Source organism: Schistocerca nitens, chromosome 3, assembly GCF_023898315.1.
Source record: "Schistocerca nitens isolate TAMUIC-IGC-003100 chromosome 3, iqSchNite1.1, whole genome shotgun sequence".
Lineage (NCBI taxonomy): Eukaryota > Metazoa > Arthropoda > Insecta > Orthoptera > Acrididae > Schistocerca > Schistocerca nitens.
Window position 1 is genome coordinate 779,097,934 of NC_064616.1, and position 21,920 is coordinate 779,119,853.

General features: G+C 38.9%; 1 protein-coding gene across 2 annotated transcripts in view; it reads right to left on the reverse strand.

Annotated features, from left to right (window-relative positions):
• The window catches only part of LOC126248787 (ubiquitin-conjugating enzyme E2-17 kDa), an 89,570-nt gene extending 87,055 nt beyond the window's left edge, over window positions 1–2,515 (reverse strand). The window contains exon 1 of one of the 2 annotated variants that reach the window (XM_049950166.1): window positions 2,245–2,515. In XM_049950166.1, coding sequence (XP_049806123.1) covers window positions 2,245–2,288 — 44 coding nt within the window. In that variant the 5' untranslated portion in view covers window positions 2,289–2,515. The remainder of the gene's footprint in view (window positions 1–2,244) is intronic. The other variant, XM_049950168.1, reaches the window with a different exon arrangement.
• Between the last annotated feature and the right edge of the window lie 19,405 nt (window positions 2,516–21,920).

Here is a 21,920-nt window from a genome sequence, read left to right on the forward strand (position 1 = left end):
AAAAAAGTGTTTCTTTTTAAGTGTATGCTTCTCACCATTGGTACTCTATAGAAAGTAACTATACTATACAATGTTACAGCAGAATCAGTATTACTCTATGTGGAAAACTAATGTTCAAAAAATTGAGTTTTTTTAATATGTAACCAATAACTATGAGCTACTAAAAATGTACTAAGAAATACTGTCACCTAGGAGACAAAACATTTAATATATAGGTCAGAGTTTGCTGAGCTAAATGCTTTTTCTAATGGCCACCATTTTTAAATGATGAACAATAAAAAATTTTAAGTTCACTAAACCCTAGAGAATTCACCCAGCAAATATTAATTTTTTTCTGATATGGTCAAGCAACCTGTGCTGGACCATTTGGACACTGGTGAGAAATGGTCAAATGAGAGGAAAAGAGCTCACTCTGGGAAAACAGAACAGTTTTGGAGGAGGATGAAGGAAACAAAAAATAAATATTTATCTTGGCATGATTGTTAGTTACCCCATAACAAATTAAAAAAAATTAAGGAAGGGAAATAGCCTAAGTGTTAGGCAGTCTTAATAAAGAGTTCAGACAAGAGAATACAAGCTTTTGAAATGCACATTAATGAACAATATTGATGATTAGATTGTTAAATCAAATAAATAATTAGGTATCGCATCAAATTCAGGAAAGAAGAAATTTGTGGCATACCTTAACTACAAGAAGGGGTTGGTTGACAGGACACATCCTGGAGAATCAAGTAATTGTCAAATAGGTGAAGTACAGAAGTATGGACAGTAGGTAAGAACTGCAGTATGATATCAAGGGTTGTATACATTTAGAATGTTCAAATGTATGTGGGTTCCAGTAGTTACACAGATATGGTGAGCCCTGCATAGGACAGAACTGGTACACCTCTATATCTGTGAAATCTTTATATTCATCAATAATGTCCACTTAATTGAAAACATGTCCACTCCTGTTAGTATAGCATTTCATTAGATTTCCCCTTCTGTTGCAATTCTGAACATTTGAGTGTTTCAGCTACAAGTAAAACATAAACCTTAAAGTAAGAAATATATAGAACACATGCAGCTATTTTACAGCTCCTGCCAAAGAAAAAACTCCATTTAAAAATAAAAAAGTGTAAGTACAGATAAGGTCATTTGCAACACCAAACCATTGCAACATTTGTTAAAATAGACATTATGAACATATAGGGCACATATCTCAGTTTTTTGCTACTGTAAGTGAATATGTTTTGTATCTCCATATTTAGAGAAACGATACAATGTGAATAGTACCTCACAAGCAAAACTTAAATGCAAACTTCACCACTGTACTTTATTTGCATGTACAGACACAATGCCTACACAATCTTCGATTTTACTTCCATATTTCTACTTTCAAAACAGGTGGGCAATAATTTTGTCAGTGAGACAATTATTCTAATAAAAATAATGAAAGTGAATGTGAAATCTAAACACAATGGTTACTTGTCTACAAGCCACCCAGCAATTGCTACATTGGAAACCTTCTAGTCAGTCAGTCTCATGTTCCATGGTTCATGTGGATGATAAATAGCAATGATGGGGAATGAGTCACTTTAGATTCATATCACAAATTATTTTATAAATATTGTTACATATTGATCAATTACAAGTTTTTTATTCATTTATTTTAAGAAAGTGGGCCCTCAGATGTTGGTTAGTAATTTCAACCTACCATCTTTTACACATTACAATAATTGAAATTCTTCAATGGAATAAAGGGAATTGTCAAGATGAACCTTTTCCAATTTGTTTCCAAATTTTACACTGATATCGATCAGACATTTTATAAAACTGGGTAAGTGATCAAAAATTTTGGTTGCAGGATTGTGCAACCCTTTTTGTGCTAAAGACAAGCTTAATGTGGCGCAACGAATATAACTTCTTTTTGGTATTGTAATTACGTAAGCCATTGTTACTTTTGAACGTTAATGTATTATTTACAATAAACATCATGTAATACGCATACTATGAAACAAGTCAAAACTCTCAACTCATTTTGAGCAATAAAGACGCTCTTTCTTATAGATGAGTAACCCCAGAACACTGGTACTTCGTGAAAATACCTCCGACTCAACATTCGTTAATGCCAAATTACATCGATATTCCATACAATAATAAGCTAGCGCAGAAACTATTTGCAAATCGTACACCATACGTGCATGTATTGTTAGTCTGATAGAATTAATAGATGTAACTCCTAGATTTTTTTTTTTTTTTTACCTTTTAAAATCTCTCATCAACCTCCGCCTTGCAGGTGTAGACATATCTAGTACCTACAACAGAAGTCTATCAATTATAAATACTTCCTACACCGTTTCCCCACAACGTGAACTCATAAACTGACAGTGTTTCATGTCATTTGTTTACGGGTTCACAACAACCACACTACTCTGTCGCCATGGTTCGCTATAATAACAACAGTACTGCCAACACCATGTAGCGAATTTACGTAATGTTACCGTTCCGTCTATCTCCACCCTTTGATGGCGACGTCGCTTGACGTTGATTAATTACATTTCCGTTAATGTCTAGTGTGAATTGCGATGAGTTCGAGGCGTGTGTGTATGTGTGTGTGAGAGTGCGATGAATCTCTGGGTTATCAATGCTGTTATGAAAAGAGTTTTACAGACAATGCGGTTAAAATGTCTAAAACTCTACATACAGTGTACAGTATAACCCCAGTTGAAATCGCGTTCACTTTCTCCTACTCCCACTCACGTCCACGCGCACATAAACACTGTCACTCAAAAAGTAAAAGACAATAATTTTGGTCATTGTTTTCATACTTTTTAATGTAGATAATATAATGACTCATCATCTGGCTATTCACTTACATAGTACACTGATGATATACCCACCGACATAATAAATTAAAAACTGCTCACTAGTATTTTAGAGAACAAGTCGGATATTTCACAGAAATTAAAATTTGTATCACATTCGCCACATTGTTACCTAAAACAAAGGGTAGATCTCCAAGGAAATTACTCTCTGCCTGTTCTCCGATGCAGACATCAAAGGGTCGTTTGACTGGAGTAATAAGCCAAAGCTGAAGAGCAGACTATGGTCTTATTGTATCCCGTTCGTAGATGAATGAGAAAGATGTCATCTTATCTTTGAGGCCGATGCAGATGAGCTACAGCGAAGTTCTTGACTTTACTGGTAACCACTCATTATTCTTCAACACTAGCCATTCTTCTTTCCATCTAAACATGACTCAACATCCTGGTGATAGCACGCAGGGTTTGCGATAGCAAATTCAACCAGTAGGTTATTAGCACATATCTCCTTGGCTGATACATCTGCTGATTTGTTGTCCTACATTGCCATGTGCTACGGAAGCCAGCAGGACAAAACTACTGCCTGTATCATTATGAAATGGAGAAAGTAGTCTTGTAAATTCCAGATTATGTTATTTGCTGGATAAATGTGTTGTATAAATTGAAGAACACTTAAAGATTTGGAGCGGATGACAAACTAATCAGCACAAATTCACCGATGAAGTTCCAGTGAGACAATATAAATGGCATTAAATTTTGTAAATTCATTTGATAAGTCGGTGTTGACGACACGCACCAGGAAAGCCATAGAGCAGCCAGTGTGGGTCTCCTTGCTTAGACCCATCTGTGAACGCTGTTATTTAGTTGCAGTACTCACTCAAAATTTCATAAAACATCTAAATAAAAACGTATGTAGTAGTGCACACTTTCTGTACCTTACTACATCTAAAATTACTCTGGACCTCTTCACTAACCAGACTGGCAGTCGATTCTGGGAAAGTGAGAATCCTTATACTCTTAATGCACCATCATGGAATTCCACCAGGTGATGACAGGGCCCTACCCTCAGTCCAAATGGTGAGTGTAGGGTTCATCCTGTGGGTACCTGTTACCAGACTGGACCCATCAAGTCAGATAGCTTCACATATCTTGGGACAAGTAGGTCTCACTAATATACACACTTCGCACCTATAATATAGCTAATATCACACAAAAGCATTATAAAACAGGAGTGGTTTTGCTTTGTCTGCTCCCAAAGACCTGTGGCTAAAACACATCAAGACGTTTAGTACTTTCAACGTCCTTATTTTCATACTCTTGAGATTCATTAACATGACAGCCTAGAATAAAATGTGAGAATCACCAACATCACCAAAAGTTTGAAATGTTGAAGAGTGTCCCACTTTTGCATGTCCAGTTGACTGAAACTCTGACAAGTTTAACTAAAGTCAACAAGTATACATTTACACTGATAAACTGAAACTTTATGATCCTGGTGGCGTTTTGGGTACATGATGAGGTAACAAAAGTATGTAAGTGGACCAGACATGGTCGGGGGATCACTCTAGCGAAGATATGTACTGGAAATGGGGAAATCCATTGAGATAAGTAACTTTGACAAAGAGCAGATCATTATTAAGCAGAGCCTTTGAACGAGTATCTTGATAATGGGGGAGTTGGTCGAGTGTTCGCGTTCTACTGTCATGAGCATCTAGAAAAAGAGGTAGAAGGACAGTGAAACTACCACAGGCACTAAATGGTTAGACGTCCATGAGACTTGTGTGCTCTTTAAACTAGGAGAGATGGTGATCTGTGGCATCTCTACAAAAGAGCAAAATGTTGGTGCACCCACAAGTGTTTCAGAGCACACTGTTCATCATACATTGCCGAACACGAAGTTCCACAGCATACTGTTCCTACGTCTTCACATGTTGACGCAACGACATCGTCAATTACGATTGCAGTGAGTACGGAACCATCGGGATTCGACCGTCGATCAATGGAAATATATTGCCTCTTTGTGTGAAACGCATTCTTGCTACACTAGGTCGTTGGTCGTCTCCACAAACGCCGTCATCGAGGTGAACGGCGGGTCGAAAAGAGCAGCGGGCCACGTACGCAGGCTAGTGGGAGCAGCATTATGCTACTGGAGACATTCTCATGTGCTTGCATGGGACCTACGGTAGTAATAGAAGACACGCTGACAGCTGCGAACCACCTACATCCCCTCATGCTCAGAGCCAGCACCGTTCTACAGTTGTTTGAGGAGCACTGTAGTGAACTCACGTTAAGGTCTCGGCGACCAAATTTGCCTCGTGTAAATCCTATGGAATCCATCTGGGTCGCTGTCGGGCGCCATCACCGCGCACGCAAATCAGCGGCCTGTTATTTAAGCGAATCAAGTGACCTGTGCATAGACATTTAATACAACATACCTCCACAGACATACCAACAAACTGTCAGATCCCAGATATGCAGATTGAATGATATATTTCGTTTCGAAGACTGACAATCAAGCTATTGAGCAGGTGGTCATAATTTTTTCGGTCATCAGTGTATTTGTAGAAAATTTTAAATCTGTCTCTGTAGCCCACTCCTCCAGTTTCCTAACTGTTAGTTGTAACCAACTAGCTGCTGTTGCAGAGTTTGAGGAGATGCTTCTTGCTATATACGTTATAAACTACTTAAAAAAACGTTTTGCACTGCTGGAATATCTACAAATGGATATGGTCGTAGAAACAAGGGCAATAGAACGTAAAAGAACAGTCCTCATAAAACTAAAAAAGGGCCTTAATTGAGAAATAAAAACACAAAGTGACCAATATAGTAGCCAACTGTTCGAAAATGCACGTCTTTGAAGCAGTAATGTGCCGTTATCTAAGGTCCTACGCTGCATTATTCAACTACATGCATTGCAAAGTGCTTGAGTCTTCCTTGGCATACTTTCCACAAGGTATTTGTGACATTGCTGCTCAGGCACTCTTCGACAGTGTCCCTTCTAAAGTCAGTGTGTGAGGATAGTTCTTGTAACGATACACTGCAAGTGCAACTAGTCCCAAGCATGTTAATTCAGGTTCATGGTAGCAGTTACCTCAGGCCATTCGATTCAGCTGTTTCTCAACTCCTGGAGGAAAGTGTTCATGAGATGGGCATGGTGTACTCGTGCATTATCGTCTCGAAAGGCGAACCTATTACTAAATAGTTGTCTTAGGGCTGGATGACAGGTTGAATGATCCTGCCCTGATATTGCTCAGGCCTCAAATAACTCTTGATAACGACAAGGTGTCTGACATCTGTACAAGATATTGGTGTAAGACATGAGTGACCCACCTCCCAGCTGAACCCATGTGACTGCATGTCTGGAATGTACATTGGTGCCTGACCACCACTACATAGTAATAGGACAAGTGACTGGTTTTACCAACGATTGTACAGTCAATTATTTTTTTCGTTCATTCAGTTTTTTCAGTCGAATGAAACTAGTCTTTGTGACCATGTCAGCTACATGAATGTTTTTCACTCAGTCTTTGGGCTTGAGTGATTTTAGTTATACATAAACCATGACTAGTGTTGAAATTCTTCTAGAAACAAATAATGCATCTTATCTCAAGAAAAAATGAATAAAATCCTTATTCCTAAAAAAGAGTATTTTCCAAATTTATGTATTTATTTACTTAAATACGAATTTTTCGTATTTCTGGCATTAAATAAGTATTTTCTGTTGGTTTGCGAATGTCAATAACAGGTGCTACATTATAAATTTATGTTTAAATAATTTAACAGTTACTTTTTTATTTACACTTATTGAAGCTCTGTCTCTCTGTTCCTACTGGTTTGCACACACCACAAATAATCCTCTTTCAGTAAATGTTAATGTGATGTGAGCAGAAAGTACATGACACAAATTTTATGTTTGGTGACGTAATGAATATCTTTAATTAATATAGTTTCAGAATATGAATCATATTCGTAGGTACTGTACATCACATTGAATTGTATCTTGAGGATCGTTTTTCTCTAGTCATATGATCTCTTCCATTCCGAAGTCACTGAGAGTTTTGGCATTTTGATCCAGATACAAAATTGACTACTGAGTAAAGGCTTTTCATAAACATGGATGAAAACTAAAAGGTACTTATTGTCACTCAATAAAAAGTAAATATCGAAACGACAATAACAGTGACGACATGCGATAACACAGTTCAGTCAGCAATAATGTTTCAATAATGCTAAAATGATTGAATGTTTCCGCTCAGACCTGAATGCGCCAGGGCTCAGACGATTTCAGTTGCCACTCTGGCGGTTCATAGTGGCGCAAACATGGTTGCAGACTGTTTAAAATGAAGACTAGAGATATAGTTGACTGTGAAATTCAAGTATCAATGTATGAATTTGAATAGCTCTTCTTCATGCCCGCAAAATACTGTATTACTCGGAAAACCAAACTGGTAACATGGGCACAGTGGCAGCATTGTTGTATTCACATTGACATGAAGGGAGGGGAGGTAGCAACAACGTATATTCCAGTACTCTTACAATTGGAGCTTTATGATGCACTACATATCTTTAAGTGTTACTGAATGTAGTGCACATTTAGAACAAGAACAGAAACATGATGTACTGTATTTCTCACATGAGCTGCTCATGACACTTGCTGGCAGTATCTACAAAACTGCCTTCTCCGGTGATAACGCTACTTTCCATAGTGGTGTTGTTGATTTGTCGTCTGTTGTTTCAGTCAAGGATGATAACGCCAACTCTTTGTTCAAATCCATGCTTACTAATTTTACTACATTTTCGGTCTCCTCGTCCATCACAGTGCCACACCTCCAGTAGACATCACATAGTTTTTTGGTGTGATACACAGACATTCAAGTCTTCTGATGTCACAGTAGTAAAAGCTAATATACCAACTGTGAAAGCAAATTAACCACATAGGCTAGTAGATAACGCTTTTGGGTAGTAACGCTGATGTCCCAGGTTAAATTTTCAGTGATCACTTGCGAATTTATTGTGTCAGGATGGTCTGGAAGAATGTCCACACAGTCTTGTGAGGGCCGGTTGAAGTGGCCGAGCGGTTCTAGGCGCTACAGTCTGGAACCGCGCGACCGCTACGGCCGCAGGTTCGAATCCTGCCTCGGGCATGGATGTGTGTGATGTCCTTAGGTTAGTTAGGTTTAATTAGTTCTAAGTTCTAGGGGACTCATGACCTCAGCAGTTAAGTCCCATAGTGCTCAGAGCCATTTGAGTATTGTGAGGCCCAGTGAAAAGCAGTGACACTTATGCACAAGTCACCAAAATAGTGTTAAGCCAAAAGGCTTGCATTTGAGGTTACCATTCGAAAGCCGTTTCCTTTCGGCTACTAATAGAGTAGTTTTGCAGAATCAGCTGTCATTATAGGTCCCTACTTTACATCCACTGTTGCGAATGGACATTGCACCACGACACAGACACAAATTTGAATGAAGCGAACAGTGAAAGAAAACTGGCACAAGGGAGGTTTGAACAAGGCTCGCCCATGGGAAAATTCAGTACCATAACTGCTTATCCACTACGCCGTTTCTCTTCCCAGCTGCTCTATATTGCACTTCTCGTCCTTGGACTGTTCACTGTTTCTACTTTGCTTTTTTCATGATTGAGTTGTGTTCAGTTTTTGATGGGCTGTCTGCTGGGCTCTCTTACCACTAAAGCTAAGAGTGGTGTGATGGAGAGTTTCTCTTGTAAGAAGTACGCATATCGTGTCAGAAATGTTGAATGTAAAAAATAAGAAGGTTTAAAAAGGTGATAGTGAATAATAAGATCACATAGACTACCACTAAGCATGATTATTCAATAATAGTGAAATATTTAGATGGATAAATTTAATTAGAAATAGTAAACGTCAAACATAAATGGCAAAATTAAATAAAAGGGCATTAAATAAACGTGATGATGAAAGGGACATTATGAGTTATGGAAGACATACACTTCCATTGGGGGCTTATAGTTTACTGTAGATGTATTGTTAATAACATATCCATCACTAGTTTTATATATTTCATTAATCATTATAATTAGTTGTACATATTTCATTTGTTATTATCATTATTTGTATATATTTCATTTATCATTATCATCAGTATATATATATTTCATTTATCATCATCAGTTCTTGCATTATATTTAATTCATTTTCAGTGTGTGTATATTTCATTTATGATTAGTTGTATTTATTTAATTTATTATCATCACAAGTTGTATGTATTTCATTTGTGTACACTTCCGTTATATTTCATGGTGGATACCTGGATTAATTTTATCATCGTCAATATGTTATGTTTATTCAGAAATATAAGTTGTTTTTGTGTAAAAATGCGGCGCACCGATGGTGTCACGCGGTTTGTGGACTTATTTAATAGAATTTGTAAATTTCGATGAAAAATATCTAAGAATGACTATAGTCATATAAAAATTTGTCATTTTGGAGATTGGGGTCGAACATACATGTCACACCTACTGCTAGATTTAAATGACTTTTTATTAATGGTCATTACCACACTTTTTCAGTAAAACAGAATGCAAGTAGTCGGTAAAATTTAGCAATGTTCCTGTCTTCTTCACTAACCCCTAAAGGAACTTTTATACTAGACTTTGTACCGTCAATGATACTTCAGTTCAATTAGTTACATGTTAATTGCATCTGGAATAATTTAACCCACAGTAATATGTTAATCAGGTTTCGATAATGAAAACAAGAATCTGTGATTTTAATTAGTTGCAACTGTGGGTTCCTGCTGAAACATTGTGTATTGTATCAACTGAACGAAATACCTTTTAGACTTCTTTCTCAAACTTTATTATTACTTTATCGACTGAACGCAGCATGACTCGTGTCTCCCTTATCTTCATAGAAGAAACATTTACATTAGCCACCATGAGTTGCTGCTACAGTGCGTTCATCAGACGTTACCGGGCAGTGTCACCAGAGAACACCAAATTCGCATCACTTTACACCTGCAGTTGCGATTGGTCCTTGCGTCTTTCTAAGCTGCCGTACTTAGGGCTGTGAGTCATGTTGCCCTCAAATTATCCTTAGACTACTCTGCATTCACACCAAGGTTATGCCAGACAGGGCAGTGAGATCTTAGGAACATAGCATGAATCCGATGATGACTTCATGAACCTAACATGACACAAGTGCTACGATGACTGCTAATGAATATTGATAACCAGTACTAGTGGAACAGAAAGAGAGGCTGCAGAGAGACAGGATACAAAGTTATATATGCTTTATATCGAATATATTGTAAATAAATATATTTATGTTTTAATCATTATATAGTGTTTTAGAGTGTTTAACCACCTTGTTCCACAAACACACAGCAGTTACCTACACTCCTGGAAATTGAAATAAGAACACCGTGAATTCATTGTCCCAGGAAGGGGAAACTTTATTGACACATTCCTGGGGTCAGATACATCACATGATCACACTGACAGAACCACAGGCACATAGACACAGGCAACAGAGCATGCACAATGTCGGCACTAGTACAGTTTATATCCACCTTTCGCAGCAATGCAGGCTGCTATTCTCCCATGGAGACGATCGTAGAGATGCTGGATGTAGTCCTGTGGAACGGCTTGCCATGCCATTTCCACCTGGCGCCTCAGTTGGACCAGCGTTCGTGCTGGACGTGCAGACCGCGTGAGACGACGCTTCATCCAGACCCAAACATGCTCAATGGGGGACAGATCAGGAGATCTTGCTGGCCAGGGTAGTTGACTTACACCTTCTAGAGCACGTTGGGTGGCACGGGATACATGCGGACGTGCATTGTCCTGTTGGAACAGCAAGTTCCCTTGCCGGTCTAGGAATGGTAGAACGATGGGTTCGATGACGGTTTGGATGTACCGTGCACTATTCAGTGTCCCCTCGACGATCACCAGTGGTGTACGGCCAGTGTAGGAGATCGCTCCCCACACCATGATGCCGGGTGTTGGCCCTGTGTGCCTCGGTCGTATGCAGTCCTGATTGTGGCGTTCACCTGCACGGCGCCAAACACGCATACGACCATCATTGGCACCAAGGCAGAAGCGACTCTCATCGCTGAAGACGACACGTCTCCATTCGTCCCTCCATTCACGCCTGTCGCGACACCACTGGAGGCGGGCTGCACGATGTTGGGGCGTGAGCGGAAGACGGCCTAACGGTGTGCGGGACCGTAGCCCAGCTTCATGGAGACGGTTGCGAATGGTCCTCGCCGATACCCCAGGAGCAACAGTGTCCCTAATTTGCTGGGAAGTGGCGGTGCGGTCCCCTACGGCACTGCGTAGGATCCTACGGTCTTGGCGTGCATCCGTGCGTTGCTGCGGTCCGGTCCCAGGTCGACGGGTACGTGCATCTTCCGCCGACCACTGGCGACAACATCGATGTACTGTGGAGACCTCACGCCCCACGTGTTGAGCAATTCGGCGGTACGTCCACCCGGCCTCCCGCATGCCCACCATACGCCCTCGCTCAAAGTCCGTCAACTGCACATACGGTTCACGTCCACGCTGTCGCGGCATGCTACCAGTGTTAAAGACTGCGATGGAGCTCCGTATGCCACGGCAAACTGGCTGACACTGACGGCGGCGGTGCACAAATGCTGCGCAGCTAGCGCCATTCGACGGCCAACACCGCGGTTCCTGGTGTGTCCGCTGTGCCGTGCGTGTGATCATTGCTTGTACAGCCCTCTCGCAGTGTCCGGAGCAAGTATGGTGGGTCTGACACACCGGTGTCAATGTGTTCTTTTTTCCATTTCCAGGAGTGTACTTATGAATGAAGGCACCAACGTTCCTATCCTCTGTAGAAGTTGTACTAGTGTTTAAAAGGGGTGATTAATTGAACAGAGTTTGCTCATTCAGCGTTAGATATGGTGATACATACAACTGTTTCTTAATTTCTAATATATCTAACTGACTGAACTTTGTACCCTTTCCCTCAGTGTGTGGTATTTCGAGATATGTTATGTATTTGTGGTTTTCGTTTAAGCAATGTTTGGTAAAAGATGAATGTGGCTTCTTTTGTCTCTGGCTTATATGGTGATCGATTTCAGATGACCAAATAAACCTCACTTTTCAGGATGGCTGGTTGTTTACAATTTTAACTAAGTAAGCATCTACCTAATGTCTTTGGGACATAGAAAAACATAGACAGTTGCCTTTAAAATGTCACTAATCCCACTTGTGAAATTTTACCTATAATAGGTACACGTCACCATTTCCTTTCCCATCTACCTACATTGTTCACTGCGTGCAGTTAGTATCTGGCTTGCATCTTCTGTTTCTTTCATTGATAATTTTGCCGATAATATTTTATTCAGATTCACTATTTGTGGCTATAGTCTTTGTTGTACTAAGTCCCTGGTCATAGTCTTCTTGGGGCCTGGGGAAAGAAAGGGATCAGAGGATTATCTGGTGAAATGCTGCATGTTTTTAAGTTGTTGGATGTTGAGAGGAAGCTAGGATGGATGTGTCACTAAAGGAGTCGTTCCAGTAATTTTTAAAGTTTTAGTTGCTATTTTCTATATGTAAGTTGATATCTAGGAAATTAATGGTGGAACTCCCCAACCCCACAGTGCCCTTAATGATAGTATGTCACTGATTTATATTTTCCAAGAACTTCTGGAGTTATCTAGTGGAACCATTCAATATACAAAGAATATCATCGAAATATCTATACCAAAACACAACATGATTTGCCAGTGGTTCATTCTAAAGAAAATCTGTCTCTCATTAATCCATGAACATTTCTGCTGACATGGGGGATAAGGGTGAGCCCATTGCCAGACTATATGCTTTCTTATAATAGCGCCCTTGAAAGTAGAAATAATTTTGATTTACACAACATTCTACCACAACAATTAAGCTTAGATGTTCTTATGGATTAATGTTGTGTACGTATAATGATTGTGAGACAATATCTACACAAAGTTTCATAACAATCCTCGAGAATGAGCTGTGTACATTAAAAGAGACTAATTTCGAATTTGTTGGAATGCAAACATCTGTTAACTTGATAATAAATCTAAACTGTTCTTAATGCTATGTTTCCCTTTGAAGTCCACTTTTTTTATCAAGATGGTGTTACCCTTCCTTGCAATATGGTGCAATGATGCTTGTATTGCAGATACCTCTGGTTGTACTGGCATTTCTGATTTGTGGAGTTCTGGTAGGCTATGCAGCTGTGGAGCCCTAGGATTCATTTGAAGATTACTCTTACAAACTTATTCACAAAAAAATATTGGAGCACTTGTTTACTAACTGCTTAGTCTGATCGCTATATTTAGCTATTAGATCTTTCTGTAGTTTTAATAGTTGCACTGACTGGATAAATTGTTCCACTTCGCTTGAGTAATCTGTTTTCTTCAAGATCAATACAGTCCCTCCTTTATCAACTGTAGTCACAATCAGATTACTGCTTTCAATCATAGTTTTAAATTTGGAAATTTGTGGTAAGGTCTTATGGGGCCAAACTGCTGAGGTCATCGTTCCCTATGTTTACACACTACTTAATGTAACTTAAACTACTTTACGCTAAGGACGACATGCCTGAGGGAGGACTCAAACCTGCACTGGGGGGAGCCACGCAGACTGTGACAAGACGCCTCAGACCGCACAGTTACCCCGTGTGGCCATAGTTTTAAGTTTCTCCATAATAAGAACTCTATGTCCTTCCTGTACTGAAGCTGTTGTTGTGTCTGTGCCTCCGTAATATCTTCTGCACACTGTACTTTTGTAGCTATATCTTTCCACAGAACTAATTCTAGATCTATTCTTGGATAGTCTAACACTTGGAGTTTCGGTATCTTGGATGAGATGTACTTGTGGCCTTTTCAAAATAAGTTTTCTTCAGGTTCTGTTGATAAGTTCTTAATTCTATCTTAAACCGGACTGGCTCTTTTGAGGTTATACCTCTCGCCTTCACAGACAATAACTTTTCTAACTTCTTCTTTTGACAGGAAAATGCATTATAAATTATGTTTGAAACAGTTTCTATAACTTTATTGTTCAGCCTGATGAATTCACACGGCTGTAGCTTGTGAGTAAGCTGCACAAATACGAATTTCAAGTGCATACTCGTATTATCACATACCTGATACCAATTTGACATTTTTTGTCTTATCCATAGTTTTTCTGCTGACTTCTTCACATATCTCATGGAAGCTTTATTCCTTTTGATTCTGATGGTAACGTACTCTGGTGTTATTTCGAAATCCAGGCACAGCTTTTTAAACCAAAAACATTGGCATGCATTTGTCTTCCTAGGAAAGAATCACAATTAATATTGGTTGATTTGCATTCTTAATCTTTTTAATTGATTCAACTGTGGGTTCTTTGTGAAAAATGATATACTGTATTAACTCAACGAAACACTTTTTCAACCTTGTCTCACAATATTATTACTGTATGACCTTGGTTTCAGGTTGTAACCCCATTTTCTAATAAGTAACCGATCCTTAAGATAGGAAACAAGCAAATATAAACATGTCAACTTCTTAATCTGTCGTTTCTTGCCTTAAAGTATAAAAGTTACACATGTTGACAATTTTGACACAGTTGCATATGAATTTTAGAAAATTCATAAAGACAGCATTTACAATAACTATGAGCACACATACACTGATGTAAAGTTATGTGTACAGGAATGGGAATTTGAGTCACTATCTATTTATGAATGAAGGCACCAATGTTCTTCTCCTGTGAAGAGGTTGTAACATTAGCCAAAAGGTGTGAATAATTTGCCTGAGTTAGCTCACTCAATAGTAAATGTAGGGGGTACACATATGTATTTCTTAATTTCTGATATTTCTAACTGACTGAGCTTTGCACTCTTTCCCTTTAATGTAGGACTTTTAACATCGATCATGGATTTGTTGTTTTCGTTTAAGCAATGTTCAAGACTACTGTGATACGTTGTCCTGTCAAAGAAGTAAGTTAGAACAGTTATTGTCATAGAACGAAATAACAGCCAATCCAGTTTTCAGATGTAATTGTAGACTTACTAACATTAACTGTCCAAAGACCATAAGAAAAGTTAATATCAAAATGCTACAAATACGTCCCAGGCATGATAACAAAACACCAAGTTTTAGACCAAGTAAGAGTAGATCTAGACTGAGCCCTACAGAAAAATGTAGTACAGTGTATAGAAGAAATGAAGAAAGCACAGCCATAACAGCAGCTTCAATATAAGAAGAGCAATGAGTTTTCGATCATGGAGAAACTTAAAACTAGCGAAGGGTAGAAAGGTCAGTCAGTTCGAAATATTAGAAATTAAGAAACACATGTGTGTAGTCCCACATTTGCTATAGGATGAGCAAACTGAGCTCGGAACTCAGATAATGTCACAATTTCTACATAGGAGTAGAACCTTGGTGCCTTCATTAATAAATAATGATACAAATTCTCATTCCACAGCAAGTACCTCTACCCAATGGATGTTTCTTCACAGTCCTATTGTATTCTGTAAAATACATATACAACTGTGTCAAAATTGTCAACAGAGCTAACTTTTATAGTTTAAGTTACGAAACGATAGATTACAAAGTTGACTTGTTCATACCTTCTTCGTTCTCAGCTTCAGAACCAGTTATGTACTAGAAAATGGTCTTATAACCTACAACCTAGATCATACAGTAATAGCAAAGTTTGTAAAATACAGTTAAAAAAGTGATTCATTTAGTTAATATGAAGAATTAGTCAACTCAGTACATAATTAAATGTGATAATAGACTCACAGAAAACTTCACTGATTCCCACTGTAGGATAATGACAAAATTTTATTCACTAAATTAATACAAAAACTTGATACATAAAGTACAAAATATTAAAAGAAAATTGTGGTCCCTGTACCACTGAATTTTTTGTTTAAGTCCCAGATAGCAGCACCATATACGCAAATGGAAAAGTGCACCAACTACAAATGTGAAACTATAACACTATTTTGAAATATCAGAGAAACAAACAAAACAACACTATTATCTGATTATCTCAACGTTCCACTTCAGTTACTAAATGTTTAACACCTTCACTGTTTTTTGTCTTTGAGTTCTTCAGTTCTTCTATTGAGAGGCTTGGTCAGAATACCTGCTTGCTGTTGTTGACAAGGCCACCACCTTCTGCCTTTGGGAGTTCCAAGCTATGGTGGCTACATTATGTTTAACAACAAAGCTTGTGGTTGATTTTAGAATAATAGTAGGGTACCATATTCCGAAAACCCAAAAAGAGGACACTCTCAATGGGATTGATCAACATGTTTTTAGGATGGTTCTTTTCTGTATCTCAATAAGAGTTTAGAGTAAGGTAAACATTGCTGATGACATATCGTGTATAGTGGCGCTACAATGATTTTTAATAAAAAAGTAGGGTTGCTGTTCGTCTTACCTGTGGCACAGGTAAGTTGGGACGCTTTTTGGGCTTAAACAATAAAGTGCAATTGCCGTAAAACAATGACTGTCATGTTCCTTTTGAGATCCCTACTAATAAAACAATGTTTCTGTGCTATAGGTTATATTTTGAAAGCCATGAAACTTTTGTTTCAGCCTAAGAAATATGTTGATTTAATGGGTGAGGAATGTGTAATTTAGAGAAAATGTAGGTGGATGAATAAACTAGTTCGCTAAAATACGTGTACTCCACAATATTAAACTTTTAAGTAAAAATTGGTGCTGAAGAATGCACTCATTGGAGCTATGTCTAAGCATAAAATGATCGAAACATCGAATGTAAGCATATAACAAATGTAATTCGATAACATCAGTAAAAGGTATATAAACTGTGTATGATACAAGGTGAAAATAAAAATGAAAAGATTTAATTACTGAAAATAAAAAATGTGGACATTAGCAGAAACTGTAAAAAGGTTTGCAGACGCTACATTAAAAGGCGAAATTTCAGACATGTCTGCATAAATAAGGATATGTTGTAACACTAAGTAAAAGATGCTCTAGCATCTTCTGAATCACTAAAAACAGGAAAACGGATATCCCTGCTCCTTGGATAATATAAGCCAGACAGATCGTTCCAGTTTAGTACTTCAAAATTCTCTCCACTTCATTCCAGTGTGTCTTTTAGGTTTTTCGAGGTACTGACAAGCACTATGCACTGCATACGTGATATTCAGTTCTGCTTGTCATTAAAAGGTAGAGCAAGCTTCTAACAGCTTGATGGTATGGAGTATTCATAATTTTTGAGCTGAGTTCCAGCTGAGAGTACATGTGACCACAATCAGTGGGTACTGCCATGGCATTGACATTATCCATATAATACCATTGATTTAAGAAGACAGAGAGACTGCTCTATTTGCAAACCAAGATAATCGCTAGCACCACTTCTTGTTACATTAGATTCCAGCTCCAAATCATCCCGCAATAGACTAATTATTTCTCAAGACTCCAATACAATTGGTCCATCATCAATGTGAGACTGCCATTTTTGTTCACAAAAACGCTGGGATCTGCTTCTGTTGCTATCAGGCCGAATTTTTTTAACACATGGATGAATAGTTGATTCCATAGTGCAGATGTTTGTTTGATTCCATACACAGTTTTATTCCACTTGCAAACCCTTTTGGTATCATCCGGTGGCCGAGCGGTTCTAGGCGCTACAGCCTGGAACCGCGCGACCACTACGGACGCAGGTTCGAATCCTGCCTCGGGCATGGATGTGTGTGATGTCCTTAGGTTAGTTAGATTTAAGTAGTTCTAAGTTCTAGGGGACTGATGACCTCAGAAGTTAAGTCCTATAGTGCTCAGAGCCATTTGGAATCATCCTCAAAGTCTTTGGGTTGTTGATATATCTCTTGGTACTGATTTCACAGTATAAAAATGCACTTGTGTTTATCAAACTGCCTCATGCCCATAGCTTTGGATGCTATGGAACATAAAATTATTCCTATTACCATTGGACTAAAGGTTTCTGTATAGTCCATGCCATGCCTCTGTCGAAATACTCTACCAACAAGTCGAGCTTTGAATCTGTCCACAGTTCCATTTGTTTTCCTCTTCACTTTGAATACACATCTATTGTTAAATGTTTCTCGGTTTTCTGGGGGTTGAATCATGATTTAAGTTTCATTAAATGGGCATAGATTTCTTCTTGCGTGGTCCACTTGCCAGTTTTCTGACATGTCACAGTCCACTGCGTCTGGGTATAAGGCAGGTTCATGACAGTGTGTCACCTATGCAGACTTTACATTACGATTGGCATATCTAATAGGCTTATTGATTTTTGCTCTGTCTCGTGGGAAACTTCCTATTTGGTTCATAGATTTTATGCAATCCTCGTTGATATTCTATTTAGTACAATTGATTTCAGAATTTGGTTTTTCAGATAATTTGATTTCCTCTTATTCTGGCTGATTCAGGCTTTCCTCTTGAGTGGGCTATTCTTCTTGAATGGTCTCAGATATTAGGAAACATTCATCTTCTTTCTCTACAATTTTCTCAAATTGACAATCCTTGTATAATTTTCCCATGAAAGCACCAAGATAACTTGACCTTTGCGAGGAAACCAAATATGATATCTTTTTACTTCTGTATCATAACCAATCAGATAACCTTTCTCAGCTTTGGAATCCCATTTCTGCCATATCTCCTTTGGGATCTGTGTGTAAACCATCTCTCCAAATATCCTGAATTTGGACACATCACAGTCCAATGCAGTTCATAATTTGTGAGGTGATTTCCCATCAACATTGCTTGTATATGTTCTGTTCAAAGTATAAACTGTCATGTTTATGGATTCAACAAGTTATTATATTGGTAGCCAATTTGAGTGAAGCATTGTCCTTGTAGTCACAACCACAGTTCTGTTCTCACATTCAGCTGAGCTGCACCATACTGTTTGGGACTGTAGAACACTGATATTTGATCTATTATCCCATGATTCTATATTATTTTATGTAACTCTTGATTGATGAATTCTAGTCCACGGTCAGTTCTGATCACATTAATTTCATGTTCAATTTGTTTATCACTGTTGTTATGAAATAATCCAGGTGTCTTATCACTTCAGATTTATTTTCGTCCTGGGTATAGTCATCTTTTGACAAAATAAAGTACCACAAACCACCAGCTGAATTAACATGCACAGGGCCACACAAATCACTGTGAATCAGGTCACCTGTCTTTGTCGACTTCGAATCACTTTTGAGGAAGGGCAACTTGTGAATTTTGCCCACAATGCAATCCTCACATCAGTTTTTATCTTCTTCATTGCACTGACTTTGTCTATCTTTTAAAATTTTTATTACATGGGGAAAGATTTGGTGTGCAAGTCTTTTGTTTCACATTTTCTGATCTGCCTTAGGAGTTATATTTGCCTGAATAATGTCATTTTCGCTCAATAAAAGCATCATCCTGTACAATTTGTCTTCACAAACGCCCACTGCAACAACATTATCTCTCTTGAACAATCTGCATGTTGCCTTATCCTCAAGCGAGGGAAAAGATCTTCTGTCTGTGAAATAATAAGTAGTCATGTCGCTTGAAACATCATTTTTAAGTTGCACTATTGCTGCTAGAGTAAAGTTACGTTTACATTGTTTTTCTGTCTGTAAATTGAATGCAGTTTGTTCCATATGCAGCTGAAGATTCGAAATTAAAAATGTGTAGCTTTGGCTTCTCTTCAATTGCTGCTCCATCAATTTTAAGAGCTGCATTGTGCATCTTTTTCCACGTTGTAAGATTCTTTTCATATGCCTGTAAGTGTTGAAGTGTTTAGGCCGTCGTTATGTATTAGTGTAACTGTTTGGTGTATGACAGTAGACAAGATCCAAAGCTCCTACGACACTTGAGGTTACACGTAGTTGAAATCTGCAGGCCAGTCATTGCTTTGTATTTCTTCCAATGTTCCTTTCCATTATCTTAAGGTTACATTTTCACTTGCACCTGGTGGAAATAACCTCAAAGCTTCTTTCTCACCCTCGTCTTTGGTACTATTCCCAGTATTCTGTTTTATTTACATCACAAAAAACTCCTCACTCAGTGACCTCATATACGAGGCACTGCAAAACAGCACTGTTTCTCACTCTAGGATAATGAGAAAATTTCATTCAATAAACAGATACAAAAACATGATACATAATGCACACACATTATATGAAGAAGACAGTCTCTGTACCACTGAGTTCAATACGGAAGTCCCAGATAACAGGACAGTATTAGCAACTGGAAAGTGTCCAAAATACAGATGTGAAAGTACAGCACTGTTTAGGCCTATTAATATCAGAGAGACAAACAAAACCCAAAATTTTTAATTGAACATCACAACAATCCTTTCTTTCAGGAGTGCTAGTTCTGCATGGTTCACAGGAGAGTTTCTGTAAAGTTTGGAAGGTAGAAGACGAGATACTGGCAGAAGTAAAGCTGTGAGTATCAGGCGTGAGTCGTGCTTTGGTAGCTTAGATGGTAGAGCACTTGCCCGCGAAAGGCAAAGGTTCCGAGTTCGAGTCTCGGTCGGGCACACAGTTTTAATCTGCCAGGAAGTTTCATATCAGTGCACACTCCGCTGCAGAGTGAAAATCTCATTCTGGAAGATTTATATAGCTTATTTTAACTTCGGTGCACTCCGTGAGAATTCCTCATCTACCCTTGAGAGTAGGACTACACTATTGTTCAAGAATCAAGAATTAAGAATTTTATTCAGCATAGATCATTTTACAATGATATTGGCTTCGTCATACAGGATGTACTAGTACATACAGAATAAAAAAATAATGAAGTGTAAGTACATTATAGAATACATTTCAAGCATGGCAGTGTATCATATTACAGCAGGATAGCTTCTAAAAGTTAATGCAATAAGCTATACTATAATCTAATGTAATACACTATTGAATTGTTTATTGTATACACTATGTAATAATACACGATTAACAACAGCACACAATAATACGTTTAACTACAGACAACTATTAAATTCCAATATCCTCCTCAGACATCTCAAAGAATTCTTTAATGTCATAGAATGCATGATCTGACAGCCAGCTACACCACTTAATTAAAAAAAAATTATACCCTTAGACTGAACATGAACTGGCAGTTTATTGAACATTTTGAGTGCGTTAACTTTGTGGGAATTTCCTGTTCTTGCTAATATGTGGCGCTGTATTTCTAAATTACCCGTAGCCCTAGTGTTGTGTTCATGTATTTCCCCTCTGCCAATAAATTCTGAAATATTATTTTTAATATAGAGTTCAGACACATAGATGTATAAATTTATAATTGTGAGTATTCTGAGTCTGGAAAAAAAGACGACAACAGTGATCTATGACCTCTTTTATATATTATGTGTAAGACTTTTTTTTGTAATTTCAAGATGTTCTTGATGTGAGGAGAGTGCCCCCATATAATCAGACCATATGAAATATGTGACTGGAATAGCCCAATGTATGTCACCGTAAGGTATTTGAAACTCACTACCTCCCTTACTTTCAAGAGAGGGTTTGCCACCCGAGATACACTCCTGGAAATGGAAAAAAGAACACATTGACACCGGTGTGTCAGACCCACCATACTTGCTCCGGACACTGCGAGAGGGCTGTACAAGCAATGATCACACGCACGGCACAGCGGACACACCAGGAACCGCGGTGTTGGCCGTCGAATGGCGCTAGCTGCGCAGCATTTGTGCACCGCCGCCGTCAGTGTCAGCCAGTTTGCCGTGGCATACGGAGCTCCATCGCAGTCTTTAACACTGGTAGCATGCCGCGACAGCGTGGACGTGAACCGTATGTGCAGTTGACGGACTTTGAGCGAGGGCGTATAGTGGGCATGTGGGAGGCCGGGTGGACGTACTGCCGAATTGCTCAACACGTGGGGCGTGAGGTCTCCACAGTACATCGATGTTGTCGCCAGTGGTCGGCGGAAGGTGCACGTGCCCGTCGACCTGGGACCGGACCGCAGCAACGCACGGATGCACGCCAAGACCGTAGGATCCTACGCAGTGCCGTAGGGGACCGCACCGCCACTTCCCAGCAAATTAGGGACACTGTTGCTCCTGGGGTATCGGCGAGGACCATTCGCAACCGTCTCCATGAAGCTGGGCTACGGTCCCGCCCACCGTTAGGCCGTCTTCCGCTCACGCCCC